The sequence below is a fragment of the Ovis aries genome, chromosome 3 (genome assembly GCF_016772045.2).
Source record: "Ovis aries strain OAR_USU_Benz2616 breed Rambouillet chromosome 3, ARS-UI_Ramb_v3.0, whole genome shotgun sequence".
Classification (NCBI taxonomy): Eukaryota; Metazoa; Chordata; class Mammalia; order Artiodactyla; family Bovidae; genus Ovis; species Ovis aries.
Genome location: NC_056056.1, coordinates 90,831,216 through 90,854,112, shown reverse-complemented (window position 1 = coordinate 90,854,112; position 22,897 = coordinate 90,831,216). Strand labels below are relative to the sequence as shown.

The 22,897-nt window shown below is 41.7% G+C and overlaps 1 protein-coding gene across 31 annotated transcripts in view; it reads left to right on the top strand.

The window, feature by feature from the left end:
* LTBP1 (latent transforming growth factor beta binding protein 1) overlaps positions 1-22,897 on the top strand; it is a 454,253-nt gene that overhangs the window by 170,788 nt on the left and 260,568 nt on the right. For 13 of the 31 annotated variants that reach the window (XM_060412286.1, XM_042246288.2, XM_060412290.1 and 10 more), the window contains exon 5: positions 13,098-13,265. The exons of 7 other annotated variants lie outside the window; for them this stretch is intronic. In XM_060412286.1, coding sequence (XP_060268269.1) covers positions 13,098-13,265 — 168 coding nt within the window. Of the gene's footprint in view, positions 1-12,664; positions 12,808-12,897; positions 13,266-22,897 lie in introns of those variants that run through there. 11 more of the 31 variants (XM_042246295.2, XM_042246292.2, XM_060412300.1 and 8 more) reach the window with 2 other exon arrangements.

Sequence of the window (22,897 nt, the reverse complement as noted above, 5' to 3'; positions counted from 1 at the left end):
TCATTATGATCATGAAAGCAAACATTTTGGCATGAAAATTTCCCATGTTTACAAGCTCTTTGGTGTTTTGCTCTATAATATATAACATCATGGGGAAAGTGTTGCTGGTCATTTGAGTTTTCCCATTAAGAGCTGACCGCATGTAATGATAACTTCTTGAATTTGCATATCTAACAGCTTATGAATCATATCCATACAAATTATTTCACATGGCCTCTGCCACAATCTTGTGTAGTAGATGAGCTGAATCGCATTATTGTGCATTTTTTTTTCCCACTCTTGTTTGAAAGATTTGGAGGGTGGAGCTAGTGAGGGGTTTCACTGTGTCCTATCTTGCTGAACTTCTGTTAGTTTCTTGGTGTGGGAGAGGGAGAGGGTGGTATGATTTGGGAGAATGGCATTGAAACATGTATAATATTGTGTATGAAGTGAATCGCCAGTCCAGGTTCGATGCATGATACTGAATGCTTGGGGCTGGTGCACTCAGATGAACCAGAGGGATGGTACAGGGAAGGAGGAGGGAGGGGGTTCAGGATAGGGAACACGTGTATACCTGTGGCGGATACATGCTGATGTATGGCAAAACCAATACAGTATTGTAAAGTAATTAACCTCCAATTAAAATAAATAAATTTATATTAAAAAAAATTTTAACACTTATTCCATAAGACTGTTGTTAGAATGAGCTGCGAGTAAGGCCACAATGAACGTACTGCCAAATACATTGTTTGTGCTCCATTCTATGTTAATTTCCCTCCTTCATCCTATCCTTCCCTTATGTGCTCCATCTTGATTTTTCTCCTTCATTCCAACCTTTCCAAGTACTTAGTGTCATGTAATTTTCATAGTACTGCTCATTAAAAGTGTAGGAGAAGCATTGGGATTTTGAGGAAAGAATGGGGCTTGCACTGAATCCAGTTTCTATCATTTCCTAACAAAATGACTTTAGTCAAATTTCTGATGAATGTCTTTGTAGTTTCCTAGTATGTGAAATGGCTATGAGTTTGTTACTTTCATGGTTGTGGTGTGTATATGAACTTTGTAGCTTAGTAAGTGTTCAGTATGTTTCATGCTGACAAAGGTCCATATAGTCAAAACTGTGGTTTTTCCAGTGTCAGTATGGATATGAGAGTAGGGCCATAAAGAGGGCTGAGTGCTGAAGAATGAATGCTTTTGAACTGTGGTGTTGGACAAGACTCTTGAGAGTCCCTTGGACTGCAAGGAGATCCAACCAGTCAATCCTAAAAGAAATGAACCCTGAATATTCATTGGAAGGACTGATGCTGAAGCTCCAGCACTTTGGCCACCTGATGTGAAGAGCCAACTCATTAGAAAAGACCCTGATGCTGGGAAAGATTGAAGGCAGGAGGAGAAGGGGGTGGCAGAGGATGAGATGGTTGGATGGCATCACCAATTCAACGCACAAAGATTTGAGCAAGCTCCGGGAGATGGTGAAGGACAGTGAAGCCTGGTGTGCTGCAATCCATCGGGTCACAAAAAGTCAGACATGACTGAGCAACTGAACAACATGTTTCTTGAGTTCATCAGTCATGCAGACAGTCCTCTGTACATTTAGAAAGGTCCATACATATTGTTTCTATGTTCTCAGATCTATGCAAAAGGAAAAGAGAAGAAGAAGGGGTGTGTGTGTGTGTGTGTGTGTGTGTGTGTGTGTGTGTGTTTACATTATCTATTGGTGGGTAACAGATCATTCCAAATCTTAGTGGTTTAAAGCTACAAATATTATCTTATGGTTTCTATGGGTTAGGAATCGAGAATCAACTTAGCTGATTGGTTCTAGCTCAGGTCCTTCTCTAGGGGAAATGCAGCAGTCATCCGAAGGCTTGTCTGAGGCCGGAAGATGTGCTTTCAGGATTGCTCAATCACATGGGGGTTGGCAGGAGGCTTATTTTTTGTTACTTGGGCCTCTCTGTAGAATCCTCGAGTATTCTCACAGCCTGGGAGTTGGCTTCCCTCAGAATGAGCGATCCAAGAAAGCAAGCAAGACAGAAGCTGCAGTGCGGTGCCTCTTATGATCTGGTCTCTGAAGTCACGTACTATCTCTTCTGCTTTATTCTGTTCTTTAGACATGAGTTGCTCAGACCAGTCCAGGCTCAAGGGGAGAGGAGTTGGACATCATCTCTTGAAGAAAGACATAAAAGAATTTGCAGACACATTTTAAAACTATCCATGTTCAATGGGAGAGGCATTATCTTGAAGAGAGTCGAAAGGAAAAAGTTGAAAATGAGTAACCTAAAAAGAATTAGCTGAGAGCTGAAAAACTTACGATGTGTAGTTACACATCAGTAATTCATTTTTTATTGGCAACTAATCAGTTTTCAATTTTATTTATCACATGATACTAGAGCATAGTTAGATATAATATGACTACTTTGAGAAAAGGGATGTTTAGGCTGAAATCTTGCCTAATGATGAGATATATTGAATTTGGCAGTAATCCCTTGGGGAGAGTAGCTGGGGCCATTTGATGGAGTCATTTAAAAACTGAGCCAGAGGGAAATTTGTGCCGGGGAAAGAAGAAATGACAGAATTGGTGTTCTGCAAGCTTGAATATCCATGATTCAGTAGTTCAGAATTACTTGAGAGATTTAAAAAATGCTAGTTTTCTTCTATATAACTAATGTCTTCAATAGTTTTTTTTCTTTCAGTTGAATCCATCAAACTTTGGAGGAGTTTTGATAGTTAACAAAAGTATTCATATGTTCAACTTCCTTAGTACTTCTCAAATGGTGTTCTAATATATAATATTTATTTCTAGTGGGTTCTCATTACCTACATAAAAGCATTGCGATCTATCAGAGGCACATCAAGGTGTCTACTCCTGGCCTGGCAACTCCAGTGATTCAGAACGCCTGTCCAGGGTACAATAGGTTTTGACTTCCTTCTCTGCCGTGTCTTTTGACTTTTTCTTTCAAGCAGAGTTAGCTTTTGTAAAGTGTAGCGGGTCGTTACCTTCTTTGTGTCTGCCTTTAATATAAGAGGGAAATTTCCAAGTGCCCTTGTGGAAATAATAGAACCTTGATGGCATTCAACTCCATTAATGTCTTGGGAATTCCAGCTATTAGTTACTTGAGTAAAAGTCACTTCTCTGCCCTTTCCATTGTCCTTCTTCCCTTGTCTTCTCAGCCTGAGTTCATTTCCTTCCCCTGCATTCTTTCCCCTGTCGCTCCCCTCTCGCCACATACTCTTTCCCATCCCCAAAAAGGGAGAATCACCAGGTGGGTCGTATGTTAAAAATAGCAGGGGAGGATGAGAATACAAACTGTTTTCTTTGGCTTGATTGTGGCCAAGGGAAGGCTGGAGGAGAGAAACATACATAAATAGAAGTATGTGCAAAGAGCCAAGAAAAAGTCGAAGGTTGGAATGTTTGGTCGTGCCTAGTTTGGTGAGAATCATGAACGGGGGTGAAAGAATGAAGGGTGGACAGAAAGGAGGAAAGGTTTTCTGGGGGCGGGGAGGGAAGAGGAGGCTGAATGAGAAGGAGGCAGGTGTGTGAGTGAGGACGGTGGGACGGTCCTGCCTGCCTGGTGTCTTGGCTATATGTGGTTGCTGAAGCTGAGGGAGATCGAATGTGGATGGGAAGGAGTTTTCATTTCCTTTGAAGGAATTTGATTTTGTTGGGAATATGTATTTTTTGAACAATTGCTTAGACTGTGTGGAATCCTAATTCTCCAAGTAGATAGTAGAGACCATTGGAGATTCTCATGAGGAATGTCCCCCACTTGATCAGGCTTGTGAACAAGCCATGAAATTTGTTCCTTGGTAAACATGCAGCCCAGTAGATATGTATCCTTTTAGTCAGACTTGATGCTCATGTGCAAAACAAGCAGATGCTATTTATGGAAATGGTGAGTGATAGACCGATAACAAATGCCCTCATTGACTTCTCTTTGGAAAAACAACAAATGTGGGGATAAATAAAACCTAATTCTGTTCTAAAATTAAGGGACAGAAAATTTGAATCATGTAAAGCGTGTCTAGCCCCCTGCCTCTGTAAGGAGCCCACACAAACTAGCCAGATCGAGTGAGAGCTAGGGGTACAAGACAGGTAAGCGTTTCCTGCCCTGCAGCTTGTTCTTTTGATTCGGGGACAGTGGAGAGGTCCTCTTAAGCCCCTTTCACTGCCTTGGTCCGTGTGGAATCTGGAGAGTCGTGCTGCTGTGAAGGCTGATGTAGGCTGTTGAGAGAAGTGGAGACTTTTCACATGAAAAAGTGCGTCTCTTCAGTGGTATTTATCCCTCAGGGGGAACTCTTGAACGTCTTGAACCACGATACCAAAGAACTAAAAATCCCTAGGCAGACGCATGTGACCCTCACTAAGGGTGGTTGCCCTGATTGTCAGGATTCTAGCTAGATCCAGGCAGAGAGATGCACCCTCAATTCAGGATTGAGAAAGTGGGTCTATTGTGCTCCTCCCAGTATTCTTTATCACTTTTAAAGTTATGAACTTAAGTCTTGTGTTTCTTCAACTCTGCAGTCACCGCATCTCAAATACCACAGTTCATTCTGGAGGGGCTGTTTCTCTGGTATTAAGGATTAGGAGCAGAGGAGAGATTCCCACGTGTTCTAGACAGGGTTTTTCAAGTCATGTTGAAGAAGGCACCATGGAATGATGGCCTGCTGCAGCTGTAGGACCCCAGAAATGAGGAGGGCACCCCATGACGGATGGCTGGTTAGTTGCTTGAATCCCCAAAGGGCCTATGATGTTAAAGAAACATATTTTACAGACAAGATCAGAAAATGAAAATATCAGAAAGCCTTTGTTTTGCTAGTTCTCTACTTTAATTGCCAACTATATTTTCTTTTCCCAAATATGCTTGGTAAGATTCTGCTGGGTGAGTAAACTACTTGTTGGGTAAAACTGAGTCTTTTTGACTATAAAATATATTGTGCCTTCAAACATACTAGACTTAGTTTCAGGGATGAAAATAGACCTTTTATTGTATTTCTAGAGAAGAGAACCTAGGTTTGTTATTTAAGAAGGGAAAACTCTAAGCAGAAAAAGGAAAGATTATTAAAACAATCCTGAAGATTCAAGGTGTGGCTTTTAAATTCTTGCTGGGGATAGTGGAGTCTGGCTGGCAAAGCAAGATTGAAGTTGAGAAAATGTATGATTCTAAGTGAAAGTCTTGGTCCTTAAATCTCAAGTCAAGCTAAAACAAAGCTTAAATGAGTGAAATGGTGAATGAGACCCAACTCCTGAAATAAGTAGAAATTTGGGATGAAATCTACCATGTTTATTGCTGGATCTCTGCTTAGTTCCTCTGCCAGTCTCCCTGAACTGTGAACCAAAGTGTATTTCTCTTTCAGGGTGGATTTTATGGCTTAATGAAAATTCACATCTGTCTTGAAGAATCTGAGTAGAAGTGTTTCCAATTTCCTAGTTGTTCTTAGTCTAACAAAGAGAATGAATGCTAAGTAAATCAGAAATATATTCAAAAACTAAACTCCTTAGACATCATCTTAAATTTTATTTATGAAATTAGTGGAAATTTCCATTATGTGTCACGTTGATTTTTGCATAATATGTTGTGAAATTTTGGGAGCAAGTAATTGTCTGTTTTTCCTTTGAAAAAGTTCTTGAGAAATTTCTATTTCCTGTTTGTTCAGTTATTCGGTCATTGGCATGTTTAATTGAAATTTTTTACTTTATGTCATTGACCATTTTGGGGTAACGTTTTAATGACTTGGGAAAAAATTTTTTGTAATTATTGCAGGGTTTCCTGAATAACAACTGTGATTTCCCTTAATCTGAAACTTTTATGACTAAAATATTTTTCTCTGACAAATACAGCATTAAATAAATGTTTTGAGGCCAAAGGTTTCATAGAAGTTTCTTTATTTTTTTAAATAAAATTACTGACAATTATCCCTTAGATAAATATTATTTCCTCCCTTCTCTGTCAGTGAAGTTTATTCATTCGATAATTCTTGAGCATTTGCTATGAGACACATGTTCAGTATTTAGTAGTGACCAGACACATTCCCGCCCTCATGGAGTCTGTGTTTAATGATGGTAGTGAAATACCAAATCTATAAAGTGTCTTTAGAATAAATAGGAAATGTACAACAAGGCACAGAAAGAATCAGTAATGTGGGGGAGGGGGTGGTGGTGTTGCAGTTTTATGCCAAGTAGTTGGGGAAAATCTTCTGGTCATGTGATGTTCTGGAGCAGTCTTGAAGGGGAGGAAGACACTGTGTATCTCAGGGGAAGCATATTCTAAATGGGGGGAATAAGAAGTTCCCTGAGACAAGAATGTGCGCAGTATTTGAAGAATAGCACAGAGGCTAGAGTGAGTGGATTGGGAACAGGGGTAAGAGACATGGTCGGGTGTAGGGTGCTCACAGCTTGTGGAGAGCCCAGCAGGCCCTTGTGAGGTCTTTTGACTTGTATCCTGAATGAGATGGGAGGTCACTGAAGTGAGGAGTGCCATGATTTGACTGCCAAACATTTAAGGATGCTCCGAATGCTGTGTGGGTAAAAGCTGTAGGAAGGCAGAGTCTCCCAGAGTCAAGCTGGGAGACGTGAAATAATCCAGACAGAAGATGATAGTGAATTGCACCAAAGTGTTTGCCATGAAGGTGGTGAGAACTTACTCCCCTGGACACAGAGCTAACAGGACTTGCGTGTCGTACTGTATCTCACATAACCGAAGAAGGATCAAGAATAGATTTGCCATTTTCAGAGACAGGGGAAGACTTGAAGAGGAACAGATTAGATTGTGGGTACAGGAAAGAACCAGAGCTTAATTTTGAATGTTTGCTTGAGATGACCACTAAACTTTAGACACCTGCCTGGCAGAATCCTGGAAGCAGCTATACAGTTGGGTACTTGGATATATACATAAACACACACATCTCCAGTTCCTATATGCACATATACAAGATTGAGGGGTCCAGGCCAGAGTTAAACATTCTCTATCCAGAAATCTGTATAAGGCATCTAAATCCATGAGGTAGGATGATGGCATCTGGCAAGTCAATATAGAAGGGAAAGGGCTATAGAGATTGAGCTCTGGAGCCTTCCCCTGAACAGAATCAGGAAGAGCAGGAGCCAGCGAGGTAGGAGAGAACCATAAGAGGACAGGGTAACCTAGAAGCCAAGTAAAGAAAGTGTATCATGAACCAGAGTGGTTCTTCTGTGTCAGACAGGCTGAAGGTTTGACTCATAAGGAGCTAGAGGATTTACCGTTGGATTTGAAGGCAGTGGTGACCTTCACTGGAGCAGCTTTGAAGTGTTGACAGCAAGAGCTTGGCTCTGGCAGGTTCAAGAGAGAATGGGAGGGGAGGTGGTGGAGGCAACCAGCAGAGCCTCTCTTCAGAGGGATTTGGCTGTAAGGAGAGCTGGGAAACAGAGCGGTACCTGCCCGGGAATGGAATGGGGATGATGAGAGGAGAGGTGTTCTTGACAGATGGGACGTGGTACAGCAGGTGTGCCTGCTAATGGGACCAAACAGGGAGGAAGTCTTTGGGCAAGAGGGGAAGGGGATATACTGCTTTATTGGACAGTTGGTCTTAGGAAGGCCCACCTCCTTTATTGGGAGAAAGGCAGGATTCCCGTCGATTCAGGAAAGTTGGTAGCCTAGCTTTGTAGCTTCTTTTTTCTCCATGAAATAATAAGTGAAGTCACACTAGTTAATTAGCTGCAGCATTTCTGCCAAATGAATATTTTGGGAACTGTATTTACATTTTTAAACATGGCATATGTTTAGTACCTGCTTTATGAGAAATAAGCCATTCTTCAAGAAACTCAGAATATATCCAGAAATGTATTCTTAAATGATTTAATATACTTGCTTCCTTTGCCTCTTTATATATCTGTCTTCTTACATGTTTGAAAATGTAAGGAAATCATAGAGGCCTCTGTAAGAGGTGAGGAACTGATACAGTTTCCTTTAGTGAATATTAAGGGAGGATTGAAAGGAGGGGGCAGATGTTTTAGTTTATACTACCTGTGTAGCAACTATATCTCCCTTCATTCAGTTAGTTCTCTGTGGAAGAACTCCAAGAGATGGTGCTGGACTGTAACCTAGATTCTCATCTGAGAAAGTGCCCACAGCAGAACTAGTTACCTCTGTTTCCCTCTTAAAGAATTTTCCAAGACTGGGGCAACCTGATGAAGTAATAGATTTGATACATATCTGTTTACATAGCACCTTTCTTGAGAACGGGTTACTCTATTGGCATTTTTTAGTAGTCCAGGAGGAGTTAAGCAAGGCCGGAGAGCTGAACAATCAAGTCCTGTTATTCTAAGCATTATTTAATGTGTTTATGATTTGTCCGTCAAAGAATCCTTGGCCTGGGGGCAGGCAGTGGGTTGCGAAGCTGGAGAATGAGCTTTTCACTTCATTTCTTTTCCGCATGACCTGGGTATTGAATCGGCTCCTCAGTCTCTTTAAATAGGCCCCCGACCCCCAGGCAGGATGGTGCCTTGTCCCCATGGAGACGATGCTTCTCCTTCCGAGGATGTTGCTGGTGCTGGATGGCCCCTCTTGTTGACGTTGGGTGAGGGCTGAGTCACAGCATTCTGGTTGGATGCGAGGAGACACACTTGTTCATGACCTCTGATGGGAGTCTTGAACTTGTTATATTTATTTCTTTGGCTGCCTTTGCTTTTGGTCACATCCTAGTTTAATGACTGAAAGATGGCAGCTGTGCTTTTTTCTAGACTGAAGTCCATTTGTCGAGGACAGTGTTCGCATTTTTAAGTTTTGCTCTGTTGCTGGGATTGGGAAGCAGAAATGAAAGGTTTTTGTACTGGGGAGGGTATCGGCCTTGCTTCCACCCCATTTGTCTTTCAGTCTGAATGTCTGTGGTTTGTTTTAACCCATGTGCCAGCACCTCTTCTTGTTGGTGTGAATGCACACAGGGTCTGGCAAGATCTGTGAACGGGATGTTGACTCTCGAGTGTCTTGATTAACTGACTCGGAGGCTCAGTGGAGGTGCTATGTTGCTTTGGGCAATCTGTTTCTAGCCAAGGACTCTAAAACCCAAAGCGCCTGGTAAAGATTTCTGGGGCTGATTTACCTACGAGGATCTACAAATTACATGTTTTTGCCAGAGGGACTAGGCATGAAAGCTGTGCCAGCAGTTGCCCTATTAACTTTCTGACTGGGCTGACTTCGGCTTCAGAGATTTGAACTACTTCAGTCAGCCAATGGGTGCAGCTAGGGATGGTCGTTTTCCACTGATCTGAACCGTGGGCTTCACTTTTCATCACTCGTAAACCCAGTGGTGGACCAGAGAGACCTGTGAGCCCCTGGTCTCTGTGGGGTGGTTTAGTCATCCTTTGAGTCACTTTGTTCCACATTTAGTGGGTTACCTACTTTATTCCCTTGTGGCTCAGCTGGTAAAGAATCTTCCTGCAGTGCGGGAGACCTGGGTTCTATCCCTGGGCTGGGGAGATCCCCTGGAGAAGGGAAAGGCTACCCACTCCAGTATTCTGGCCTGCAGAATCCCATGGACTTATAGTCCTTGGGGTCGCAAAGAGTCGGACACAGCGGAGCGACTTTCACTTTGTCTTTCCCTTGGTTGTTAAGTTATTCAAGGCATTTGAGGGAGATGCCTCTTAAAGACCAAATGAATTCCCACTGAACTCTTGAGAGATGAGTAAATTCAGCTCATCACATGCCAAGAATTTCAAACTCAGTACTGTATCATAGTTGTGTGTACTCTGAAACTTACTCTTCACATAATACCCTAGATATGATGAAATAATTTTAAAGAAGTGGAAATGATTTGAAAGGAGTGAACATAGGTAAGACTATTTTCTAATGCATTTAATGTCTACAGAGATCCTCAGAGAGCTCTGGATGACAAAATGTCAAACAGTTGAGTTTTTCAGTATTGATTTTGAGATTGATGTGGAAAACTAAAACTAATTATAGTGAAGAAATATTATAAATGTTTTCTGTAGACACAGGATCCACTGAGAATACAGATGTCTGTTTTAGAATTAGATTACTTATAGCAGAATACTTATGAAACACAAGGGGGGAAATATATATCTTCTGCTTCCAAGAAGTTGTGAGTGTTAAAAACTCAGAATTAAGTCATGTGAAACTGTCTCTGTCTTTTAAAATACAGATAATTCTAGGCCAAAAAGATTTTTTTTGGCGAAGAAACATACTAAAAACAATAGGCCTAGAGAATCTCAAGTGCCTATAAAGTGACTACTGTAGCTGGAAGGTAAAATGGGAATAATGATGAAGGGCTTGCTTTCTTTGGATGTCTGAGTTCACCTAAGTGAGCATAATTTAGGTAATGCTATGGGCATCTGCATGGCAGCTGCTGGTACTACGAGTTAATGCCAGAGAAGACAAAATATTTGGCACACCATTTTCATCTTCATTATTGTACTAGGAGCCAGAAAAAATAGAAGTTTATATTCTTTTGAAGTGGGACGATGTTGTCTCTTTTTTTCCCCCTGGGCTTCACACACTTAGACAAAGTATTCTCAAGATATTTGTAAGCGTGGTCTGACAACTTAAGCTGATTTTTTTTTTTCCTTCTACTGTAAAAAAAAAAAAATCAAACTAGGTAAGTTTTGTCTGTTTTAGAATCAGCATTCCATTGTAGTTTTTAAAATGTATGAGGTGGCTCAGATGGTAAAGAATCCTGCAGCGCGGGAGACCAGGGTTTGATCCCTGAGTTGGGACCATCCCCTGAAGAAGGGCATGGCAACACACATTCTTGCCTGGAGAATTGAATGGACAGAGGAGCCTGGTGGGCTACAGTCCATAGGATCGCAGAGTCGACACGACTGAGCGACTAACACACTTTCACTTTCATAGTCCACCCCAAATTTTAAATGTCCTGAAAGCACGTAAAGCACTGGTTTGAAAACTGTTTCTTTAAATAAAGTTTTATTGGAACATAGCCACACTCATTCATTGACAAACAGTTTTTCGCAGTCTGCTTTCCTGCTACCGCAGCAGAGTTGAATGGTTGCAGCAGAGTCCTGTAGGCCTGTGACTCTAAAATATTCACTGTGTAGCTATTTGTAGAAAAAGTTTCTGGGTGCCTTCTTGGAAGGGGCTGGAAGACCTGGTAGGCCACTAAGATACCTCCCCACCCCAGAGTATGTATCCTGATCTTCTGTGTTAGAACCACTGGTGAATGAGAAACAGTCTTAAAACGTTTGAAAAGAATTGAGGGTATTTCTGCTCCAGAAGAATCGTTTTCGTTTCAGTGAGAGGGCCAACCCAAGCGGATCTTCTCAGATCCCTTGTAACGTCAGCCTTCTTGGCTTCTGATGTAATATCTTTGACGAGTTGAAGGGCTGCCATGTGGAAGAGGCATTAGATCGTGAGGGGAGGTGAACTGGAATTAATGAGTATAGCTGACTGTGAGCATATAACTTCGGCTTAAGAATAGCATTTGTGAGAAACAGCTCATGACTAGAATGTGCCATCTTAGTGGGTAATGAGCTCCCTGTTCCTACAGATGTTCAAATAAAAGAAGTCAGAATATATCTGAAGCCCCATTCCAACCTTGAAATTCTGATGGCTCCTTTGGTTTAATGTTTTTGTTTCCAAGCTCAGATTTGACCACGTTTTGTTGAGGGCCTATGGAGGCTTCTGTAAAAGGGGAAGAATCTCTTCAGTTGGGCAGGGGATAGCAGGAGATAGCCTGATCCAAAGGCAGGCTTTTCCTATGGCGACAGCAGTAACACAGTGACACCGGGAAGAGCACTGCTTCCAACCAGCCTTAAAGCTTCAGAGAAGAATAACCTCTCTTCCACTTTCTTGAGCTGCTGCTACCATCTTTGTTTTCTGCCTAGGCCCCTGGGAAGTGAAAGAACCTGGCTGGGGACATTTCACAAATGTGGATATCCAAATAGGGTTTCTGTATTGTGCTTTGCCAGAGTTTAAATTGGGGCTTGGCTGCAAGTGGCAGTTCTGGATGAAGTCATCTCTTCTCTGTGCAGCTCTGTTGTTACCACACATAAGCAGCTGTAAATACAGAAATGCATGAGTGGCTGTGTTCCAATAAAACTTTATTTACAAAAACAGACAGTGGGCCAGATTTGATCCCAGGGCCATAGCTTGCTGACCCCTGATAAACAGGGCAAGTTAAAACTGGCTGGAAAATATTAGTTCTAGTTCTCTCAAATTTTGGAGAAAGGGTGAGATGACAGGTCCAAGATCACAGGATGGTAGAGCCAGGATTACCACGTAGAATCTGACTTGAAGATGAGTGCCAATTCTATGATGTTGTGCTGCCCCTGCCTTATAACAGGTGGTAGCACCTGGTGTTTTTTTTTTTTTTTTAACAGGGCTGTATGAGTGAAAGAAATACCTGCTTTAGGTGGTGTGTGAAGAGCCACAGTGAGAGCTCTGGGATGGCATTTTAACGGAGGCCAACCTTTTAGCCCCAGGGACTTGGCCTCCTTTTTTTTCAGATGGACCTTGTTCACAGTAAAACAAAATATAGGCTGAAAAATTTTCTATGGAGAAAGAGTGCCCCAGAGTTGTGAAAAAGCACTGGGCTCCTGCAGCTGCGTCACAGGATTTGATCACTTCAGCTGGGAGTGCCAGGAGATTTGAGACAGATGTTTTCAGACATGCCGCATGCCTAAAACATTTCCAGGGGTCGGGCTGCAAATAGTGACTTAATAAGTGGAGGAACAGGGAAAGTATGCAAGTCGAGGACACAGGAGTTTATTCAGCACTAGGTGCACGGCCAACCTCTGTGCGTTACATCTGCCTGTCAGGGCTGGCTCTTTCATCTGTCGTGCCCTCCGTACTGCTCTTTGTCTGCCCGTGAATAAAGTGCAGCATTGTGGTTAGTAATCCCACTCCAGTGACTCGACTTCAAATGTGGTTTTGGAGTGCATCCCAGAGTTCTGTTTGCTAAGCTTCCTACTCCTGTTTCAGAGACACCACTGGATACAGAGCAGCGAGCACTGAAGGCTTCCCTCTTTCCTTAAACCTGTCGGGTTGTGGGCTCTCTCTTTCCCCTTCTCCCTCCTTTCCTTTCTCTTTTTCCTTTTTTTTTTTAAACCTTCCAAGGCAAGTTCATGGATACTAAGCTGATGTGTTTGTTGTTCTTTTTCTCTCTGCCTCCACTCCTAGTGAGTAACCACACTGGCCGCATCAAGGTGGTCTTTACTCCGAGCATCTGTAAAGTGACCTGCACCAAGGGCAGCTGTCAGAACAGCTGTGAGAAGGGGAACACCACCACTCTCATTAGTGAGAATGGTCACGCTGCCGACACCCTGACAGCCACGAACTTCCGAGTGGGTGAGTTCCTCCACGGTCCCTAACTGTCCTGACCGACTAGAGTTTGATGAGATCGTAGCATTTAGACACCCCCTCCATTCACACTGCTCTCTGCTTGAATGGGTTTCTGTCTACCAGTACGAATATGCTGCCTTCACAAGATCTTTTAAATTACTTTCGGAATCATTTTTAACTTGGTTTTTGGTTTCTGAGAGAGATGGCAAGGAGAGTATTACCCTTGGTTACTTATCATGGACACAGCCTGTGGTGATGGGGAGGTATCAGGGGACAGGAGGAAAGAGGCTTTAAGTTAAGACCTCAATGTACAGCTTGCATTGATCCATTTCAAATTTTATCTGCTCAGTGATAAGTCGAATTTATGTTAGATTTGACTCATGTGAGGAAATTTGGATGGTGGTGATAAAACTTTTATAAATAGCCAGGTTCTAAAAAATTTCTTAAAATTGTCAAATATGTGTGTTTCAGTTGTAGAAAGGGACACAGACTTGCATCTTTTGCCACGTTTCTGCTGTGTATCAAAAGGCAAAATTATAAGTTTGATGTATGACATGGATTTGGGGGAAGATATGCTCCTGGATTACTTTCAGCGCTTAGAATCTTTTAATCTTTCATAATCTAAATATGAACTATGGTAGTTATTGCAAAAAGGCTTTTCCTTTTACATTCTTGTTTCTTTTTACTACTTTGTAAATGGAGAAAGTATTGCGGTCCACTGAATGCTGTCACACTGCCATGTTGTCATTCAATACGGTATTTTTGTCACGGAAAAATGTCTTTTATTATTTTTTGACCAATTATGGTTTGCCATGTGTACTCAAATAATCACAGACACCCACGTTACTTTATGAGTTACTCACAAGAATAACCCAAATGTCAGACAGATAATAACACTGGCTAGATCTGGTCTTTTTATGGAATATTGCTGTTTAGTCTTGGGAGCATGTGTCTAGGGGGTGGGGGGGGGTGTCTATTTCAAACTGATTTCCATCAAGACAAAATACTAGGAGGCAGTTTAAGTCCTCATTAGCTCTTTGATTATCCTGCTGCTTTATTGTGACTTGGGTTTCTTTGGAGGTTGAAGCACTGTTCTTGATAGTCTATACTTGGAAAAAACATGTGCCCATAGATACTATTTAAAGGGGTATTGTTAATTTCCTGGTGATGATAGGGCTACTTCGGACATATTTTAAAGAAGAATTTAGCTGCTGGGTGCCAAATGGCATATTATGATTTAGCAGGGCAGAGAACGGAGTCTAATGGGAAGTGTGTTTAAACTGATGATCAGGAAAATTGGATTTTAATCCTGGGGCTGCTGCTCACTAGCTAATCCATGGGATGTGACAGTTAATATTTCTGGACTTCAGTTTCTCTCGCCCATAAAATAAATGGTTTATATTTAGTGGCGTCTAAAATTCAGTCCATCTTTAAAACCTTAGGACTTCTTCTTTATCAGTAATAAGCAAAGCTGTTTTTTTGGCTTTTTTGGAGGGCTATAGACAAGGGTGGGGAAAAGAAATTCCCAGTTAGGTTATTATGAGCTAGATGGCTTTTTCCATTTTTACTTTCCTTGATTGCCTTCCTTATTCTCATTGCTTTTCTTCCTTTTCCATCATCAATAATGTCTGCTTCCCTTCCTTTTGTCTCTTTTCATAAACCTTTACAGTAGAAATGACAGAGTAATTGGGTGGGTGGTAATTTTTTGGCTTATGGTGTATTCACTTCGAAACTAAATATTTGAAGGCTTTGAGAAGCAGAGGAAGTCTACTTGTTAAAACACGCTGCACGCTTTCCTCTCTGGCATTTAAGCAGATGTGTAGGAACAGGATACACACAGCCTGTTCAAAATACAAAACGGAGCACAGCTGTTTACTGAAAAATCTCAGAACCAAAACTCAACTCTGCCACAAAACGATGACAAAGTAGTTTGATTTTAAGAAGGAATAATAAAAGGGAGGGGGCAGAGTAATGAAGAGTTTCATGTCGGAAATCATGGGAAATGTTTCATTTATACCCTGAGCTGTTTCTCTTCTCTACTTTAATTCCAGTACAGGGTGATTTGACGGACAAGTTTTAAAAATTATTTTGTTCAAGATGGTAATTTTGTAGAATTTAGAGATTATGATTTGCTAGAAATAGAGAATTTCAGACATTCATTTTTAGGCATCTAAGATATCTTCTTGAGATTTACTTGTTCAAGATGATTTTATTGTAGAAAGTGGTTTTCTAATTGGTTTTCCTCACTCTATATATGTACTATATATATCTATATCTATATACACATAGTGTGTTAAATCATTGGACAAATAAGATGTGTTACATGGAAAATAGTGGTTTGAGGAAAATTCAAAATGTAATTTGTCAGCTACTTTTTGGCCTCTGATGTTTAAGGCTACTGCAGTGTGGGGATGGCAAACTTTGAAGGGGCCAGAGAATAAATATTTAGACTTTGCAGCCTGCATGGTGTGTGTCACACTCTGTCCTATGTGGTCTGGTGACAACAGCCGTAGATGGTAGGTATGGGAATGGGCGTGGCTGCCTTGTACAAGCCTTCAGTGGGCTGAATTTGACTCTAGTGCCAGCATTTGCTGACTCCTGCCCCCAAAGAGTCAAAAAAAAAAAATATATATATATATAGGGAAAACAATATAGATTTTGTAATTAAGGTACCTTAATTAAGTAATCCATTTTGATGGTCAGAATAGCAGAAACAAGTTTTAACATTTCCATGGTGACGTCCAGGTAGAACAGACGTTAGTGTCACCATAGTTTTGGACAAGGAAACTGAGGCACATTGGCTTCAGTGAGTCTCCCTTCAGTACGCAAGTCAGCCAGCTGGGGCTAGAGCCCAGGCCTCCTCGTGTCTGCTTTATCTCCCTGGCGTCTGACTGTAGGAGGGATAAAGTAAAGGAAGAACCCGAGGGAGTTAGGTTTTCTGAGAAGGCTGGATGTTACAACAGAGAATAAGCAACCGGTATTTAAGAGCCCTGGATTTGAACACTGGCTTCTTCGTGTCCTTTGGTCGTGCTCATCTGGCTCTCGGTCCTTTCCTGGTCCAGGTCACTTGTCCACACAATGCAGGCGATAGTGGGTAGGTTGAGGGTTATAGCAGGCACAGGGGTGACATTGGTTCCTTCTTTTTGTTGAGGGGGGAATGCACCCTATGACCAGTGGAATCTTAGTTCCCCACCAGGGATCAAACCCACACCCCCTGCAACAGAAGCGCAGAGTCTTAACCATTTGACCGCCAGGGCAGTCCCCTCCTTCTTTTGTTTTTGGTGCTGCTTCTGTGTTGTCTTTCTGGCCTGTGGTGACCGGCAGTCTGGGCTGCTCAGATATGAGAGGCAGGTGCTTTTCTCGTGACCATTAAGCATATAGTCTCTTTTCCTGGTAATTCAGTGGGAGAAATAACTATAACTTCTACTTAATTTGACTCTCAAAGTGAAGCCTGAATGAAGATGATGTCCACAAGAAATACTCTGAGATTCTAGGATAAACTCTATTTTGTGAATGTGATGTTGACATGATATAACAGAATACTTGCATTAAGTGGAATCCTCTGTGAAGCAAACTCTAAATATGACTCTTTTTTGGAGGCACACTTCCTTGCACTTTCCTGCCTTTACCTCGCTCGCTCTCTCTCTCTCTCTCTCTTTTTTTTTTTTTGATAAAAACAATCCCACAGCATTTTTTGTCATCTGGTAATAACATGCTGTTGCTGCTGAGTCGCAGAGAGTGCTGTTTGACTCTTTGTGACCCTATGGACTATAGCCCACCAGGCTCCTCTCTCCATGGGGATTCTCCAGGCAAGAATACTGCAGTGGGTTGCCATGCCCTCCTCCAGACGGTGATAACATGAGAGTGAGCTAAAATATGAATACATGTTTTAGAACATGTCTAACGAAGGATCCCTAAAAAACACACCGTATTGTCAAGCGATCTGCCACTCCACTGATCATTCCTAGTTGGAGACACTGCGGTGCAGAGTAATGTTTCTCTCCTTTTAGCATGATCTGACCCAGTTTTCTTGAGTTTTAGAATGAATCTCTTCATCATCTAATGCGAGTTCATATGCTCATCAAAACCAATGATACAGCCCTCTATATGCTTGTTCACTTGCTCGCAAAGCTACACCTGAATCTGGGATCTATTTGCAAGAGTCTGAAGATGACATCGATGGACTGCGCCGTCACCTTTTACACCATCTGGCCCTGGGCCTGGTGTGCCATGGCGGAAGCTCTCAGAAACCACATAGCCCTGCACACTATCTCAAAAAGCAGCTTTGGAATAGAAAGTGCCTTTGCCTTTTTTTCCAGGATGAAAGCATATCCCGAGTTGGATGGGCCAGCAGGTTAACTGTTGTTTGTTTTAATGGATTCTTTGCATTTCATGGGGATGTAATGAAGATGACCTCCTGGGACTTTTAAGTTGTTGTTTATAGTTATAAGTTCTTCTAATGAGAAGAATATAGAAATTCTATGTTGTCACAACCAGAATATTTCAAATAAAATAATACTGTTGTCTGGCATAACTTACTTGCAGAGAGAGAGAGTGAAAGGCAATCATGATTGCTAAACTAGCACATGTGGTTTCTGTGATGCTGTTTTCTCTAAGGAGAACATGAGGGACTCATGTTCTGTTAGCATCAATTGAATACTGACAAAAAGTATTTGATAATGTATGATTGGCCAAAAAGTTTGTTCGGGTTAGTGGACAAACCCAAATGAACTTTTTGGCTAACCTAATAAGAACTATGATTCCATGTTATTTCGTTTGGTTCCTGTTTCCCCTGAGAGAGGTAAACATCCATATTTTGTAGATATGAGTTCCAAGGCTTTAGTGGTTTGGTAAAAGATGTCTTTAAGTCAGGTTTTCCTATTCCAGAGTCTAAAAGCCTCTTATCCTCCTGTGGTGCCTCCTATGTTAAGGAATCAGGTAGACAACACTGTGCTAGAATTTCCAGAACAACAACAAAAAAAATCATAAAGCTGCCCTCTAAAAGCTTATGCTTTGAGGCAGTGATGAGGAATGTGTGTAAATAACCCCCGTTTAAGGTAGAAAATGCATAGCAGGACCCCAGAGGAGGAGATGCCACTTCTAGCTGAGGAAGAATACTTTGAGAGAGAAGGGATGGCATGTGACTTTTCTGTTTAGTTTTTCATGGTCTCCTTAGCTGCTAAACCTGTTGGCTTCTAGGAGGAGCTGGGTAAGTGCTTGTTGTCTGATGATAGACTGATGGGATGATGCAGCTTGACACGGTGATATATCCCCAAATAAGGATGGATGGGAAGGAAGAATGAACCCTTTAGACTGAGACTTGGAAATAAGAGGTCACAGGTGGTATATGGAAATTGAGAAGAGTTATGTATAAACTCAAAAGGTGGTAATATACTAGATGACAGGGCTGGCAAGGTAGACTGGAGCAAGGCCATGGAGCACCTTGAATTTCAGGCTTAAGCATTTGGATTTTAGTCTTTCAGAACTAAGAGAGTTCTCTGAAAAGGTTATCATTTTGAAGGAGAGAGAGGGAAAGTTTCTCAGTTTTTTACGCAGGAAACTAGTGGTCTAATTATCTAAGCTCTGAACAGCCCATAATAATGACAATAGCCTCTAGCCACTTTCACCTGTTTTGAGGTTGGTTTGCTGCCATACGCTGGGGATCTCCCCATGTATGGCACGAAGCCATCTCAACACTATAGTGTTGTGGGGTGGAAAGGAAGCCTCCACGATGATACAGTCATTATGTAGGTTCTCCTCATAAGGATGGAAGGAAATTTGCTCTTAATGAGGCATTAAATAAACCAGCATCACTGCTCAGGATGGAGAAGCATTGAGACTTTTGGGGGAGCAGCTTAGTTCAGATACTCAGTCCTTCACCTTCTTGTCGTTGTTCATATCCCTTGACAGTCATCCAGCATAGAAACCAGGGGAAAGCAACATGTCACTCTTTGAACTGGCACATATATTTCCTCTTTAATGCATTATACAGACTTTATGTTTTTGAAAGATGAGCCAATATAATACTAAGAAAATGGTTGCTTTCATTTGGACAATTTAGAGTGGTTATGAACTTGTCCAACTACTCTGAAATATATTTGGCATACTATCTTCTAATACTGAGCAAATATCATAATACAGAGCATTTCCTTTATTTAAGCTGTGAAGCATCCATAAAAGGCTTTGCACTGGGGACATTAATTTATCTCATATATACTTATTGAACACCTACCTACTGTGTGCCAGAGACTGGTTTAGGCCTTAGGAATATAGCAATGAACAAGATAGGCGAAGTCCTTGCTCTCCTGCTACATTAAAAATATGTTGCAATACAACGTATGAACCTTAGGACATTATGCTGAGTGAAATGAGCTAATCATGAGAAGACAAATATCATGATTCCACTTATGAAATGCTCAGAATAATCAGATTCTTAGAGAGAGTAGTAGTAGTTGTTGCTGGCGTTGGTGAAAACGGGGAAATAAGGAATTATTTCATGAGTACCAAGTTTCTGTTTGAAGGTAACAATCAAGAGATTATATGAATATATTTACCACTACTGAACTGTACACGTAGAAATGGTGAAGGTAGTAAATTTTATGTCACATATATTCAACCTAAATTTAAAAAACTACAAACTAGTGAGTGTACTCTCCAAGAGGGTATTGCAAATCCTAAAAGATGATGCAGTTAAAATGCTGCACTTAATATACCAGCAAATTTGGAAAACTCAGCAGTGGCCACAGGACTGGAAAAGGTCAGTTTTCATTCCAATCCCAAAGAAAGGCAATGCCAAAGAATGCTCAAACTACCACACAATTGCACTCATCTCACACTCTAGCAAAGTAATGCTCAAAATTCTCCAAGCCAGGTTTCAACAGTATGTGAACCAAGAACTTCCACATTTTCCAGAACTTCCAGTTCAAGCTGGATTTAGGAAAGGCAGAGGAACCAGATATCAAATTGCCAACATCCGCTGGATCATCAAAAAAGCAAGAGAATTCCAGAAAACCATCTACTTCTGCTTTATTGACTATGCCAAAGCCTTTGACTGTGTGGATCACAACAAACTGTGGAAAATTCAAGAGATGGGAATACCAGATGGGAATATACCTTACCTGCCTCCTGAGAAATCTGTATGCAGGTCAAGAAGCAACAGTTAGAACTGGACATGGAATAACAGACTGGTTCCAAATTGGGAAAGGAGTAAATCAAGGCTGTATATTGTCACCCTGTTTATTTAACTTATATGTGGAGTACATCATGAGAAATGCAGGGCTGGATGAAGCACAGGCTGGAATCAAGATTGCTGGGAGAAATATCAATAACAGATATGCAGGTGACCCCACCCTCATGGCAGAAAGTGAAGAAGAACTAAAGAGCCTCTTGATGAAAGTGAAAGAGGAGAGTGAAAAAGCTGGCTTAAAACTCAACATTCAGAAAACGAAGATCATGGCATCCAGTCCAATCACTTCATGGCAAATTGATGGGGAAACAATGGAAACAGTGAGAGACTTTATTTTTTGGGGGCTCCAAAATCACTGCAGATGGTGACTGCAGCCATGAAATTAAGAGACACTTGCTCCTTGCAAGAAAAGCCATGAAAAATGTAGATAGCATACTAAAAAGCAGAAACATCACTTTGCCAACAAAGGTCCATCTAGTCAAAGCTATGGTTTTTCTAAGTAGTCATGTATGGATATGAGAATTGGACCATAAAGAAAGCTGAGTGCAGAAGAATTGATGCTTTTGAATTGTGGTGTTGGAAAAGACTCTTAAGAGTCCCTTGGATTGCAAAGAGATCCAGCCAGTCAACCTCAAAGGAAATCAGTCCTGAATATTCATTGGAAGGACTTATGCTGAAGCTGAAGCTCCAATACTTTGACCACCTGATGCGAAGAACTGATTCATTGGAATGGGCAAGATTGAAAGCAAGAGGAGAAGGGAAAGACAGAGGATAAGATGGTTGGATGGCTTCACTGACTTGGCGGACATGACTCTGAGCAAACTCTGGGTGTTGGTGATGGACAGGGAAGCCTGGCATGCTACAGTCCATGGGGTCACAAAGAGTTGGACATGACTGAGCAGTTGAACTGAACTGAGTGAGTGTATACTACTATCAAATGTATACTACTAAAAATATTCTGCCAGAAACATTATTTATGATATAATGTCATGTAGTGATAGATACTGTGATGAAACACTGAGAGGGGGAGAGGCTTGGGAGTGTTGGTGGAAGGTCTGGATCACTACTTCAAGTATGTCAGGAAGGATTCTCTGAGATGCTATTTAAGCAAAGACTTAAGTGAAGCTAGTGATGAGCTCTTGGAGGGAACATCACAAACTTATTAATCTAACTCTGTGACTGTGTTTGTTGTTTTATTTAAGCTGTAGAGCCTCTCCAAAGGCTGGTGTGAGAAGCATTTATTCAGACTTCCAAATGTCATTTTGGGTTAGGTTTTAGCAATGTGTATTATATCAGGAAATCATTTAATAGTACCTGTAGATAAAGAGCCTTATCTACAGAGGATAGAGGCAAGTAAGTCTTGTCCTCTGGGTGAAAAAATGGTCCTGGAATTTTTGCAAAAGGAGTCTTGGTTATTTATAGCAACAAGGATAGGGTCTTAGATGTAGAATCAAATTACCAGAAAAGCTGTCACTTCTTCAACATTATTTTCTATTAGACAGGTGACATGATTTTTGGCATGGAGCTTTTAAGTAAGGGAAATAAAATTGGTTCTCTTTATCAGGGCAGGTATGTGTGTGTGTGTTGGGGAAGGGTAGTAGATGGAAGGGGGCTTCATGGAAAGGTGGATCAGGGCAGGTGTGTGTGTGTGTGTTGGGGGAGGGTAATGAATGGAAGGGGGCTTTGTGTGTGTTTGTGTGTGTGTGTTGGGGGAGGGTAATGAATGGAAGGGGGCTTCATGGAATGGTGGTTCAACCAAAGAGGGCCAATAGGTTAACACTAAAAGCCAAAATCGGGAGAAAATGAGATGCTGTTTGACTGAAGGTGAAGATTCCTGAAGCTGGGAAAGTGAGGGGCATCAGAGTGGGTAGTATAGAATGTATGTCTGTAGTTGGGACAGTTTGAAAAAAAGCCTTAGGTAAAAGAGGGTTCAGCAGTCTGTGAGGCTGTGAGAAAGGCATGTGTGATCGATTGTTCCTTTTAAGCCATGTCTGGCCTATATCATGGGGGTGGATGGAACTTCTTAAAGGAGTCTAGGCTAGCCTAGGATAAATGACCTTTCAAAATTCCTTGGAGTCTGCAACACAGTGTCGCAAAGTGTGTGTTCTTTCCTCATCTGTCAGCTTGAGCGTGTGGAATGATCTTTGGAAAACTCCAAACCGCTCAGCTCATGAAACTCTCTTTGCTGCTAAACTGAGCCTCTGGAGGTACTGAGGTCCCACAGTGCTCCACGTCCTCAGTGCCTCTGTTCACACTGCTGCCTCTGCTGGGATTGGGGGTGGTGCATTGGCCTACCTGCTCTGCCCAGGCATCACCCACTGCCTTTGCAGGAATCAGCCAAGCGCCACTCTGGCTCCAGGGCCCCACTTTCCTTATTGGTAGCCATGCCCGTTTCTTCCACTGAGCCCTGAACTGCCTGCGAACAGGGCCCTGTTTCTTGTTGGCATCCCCA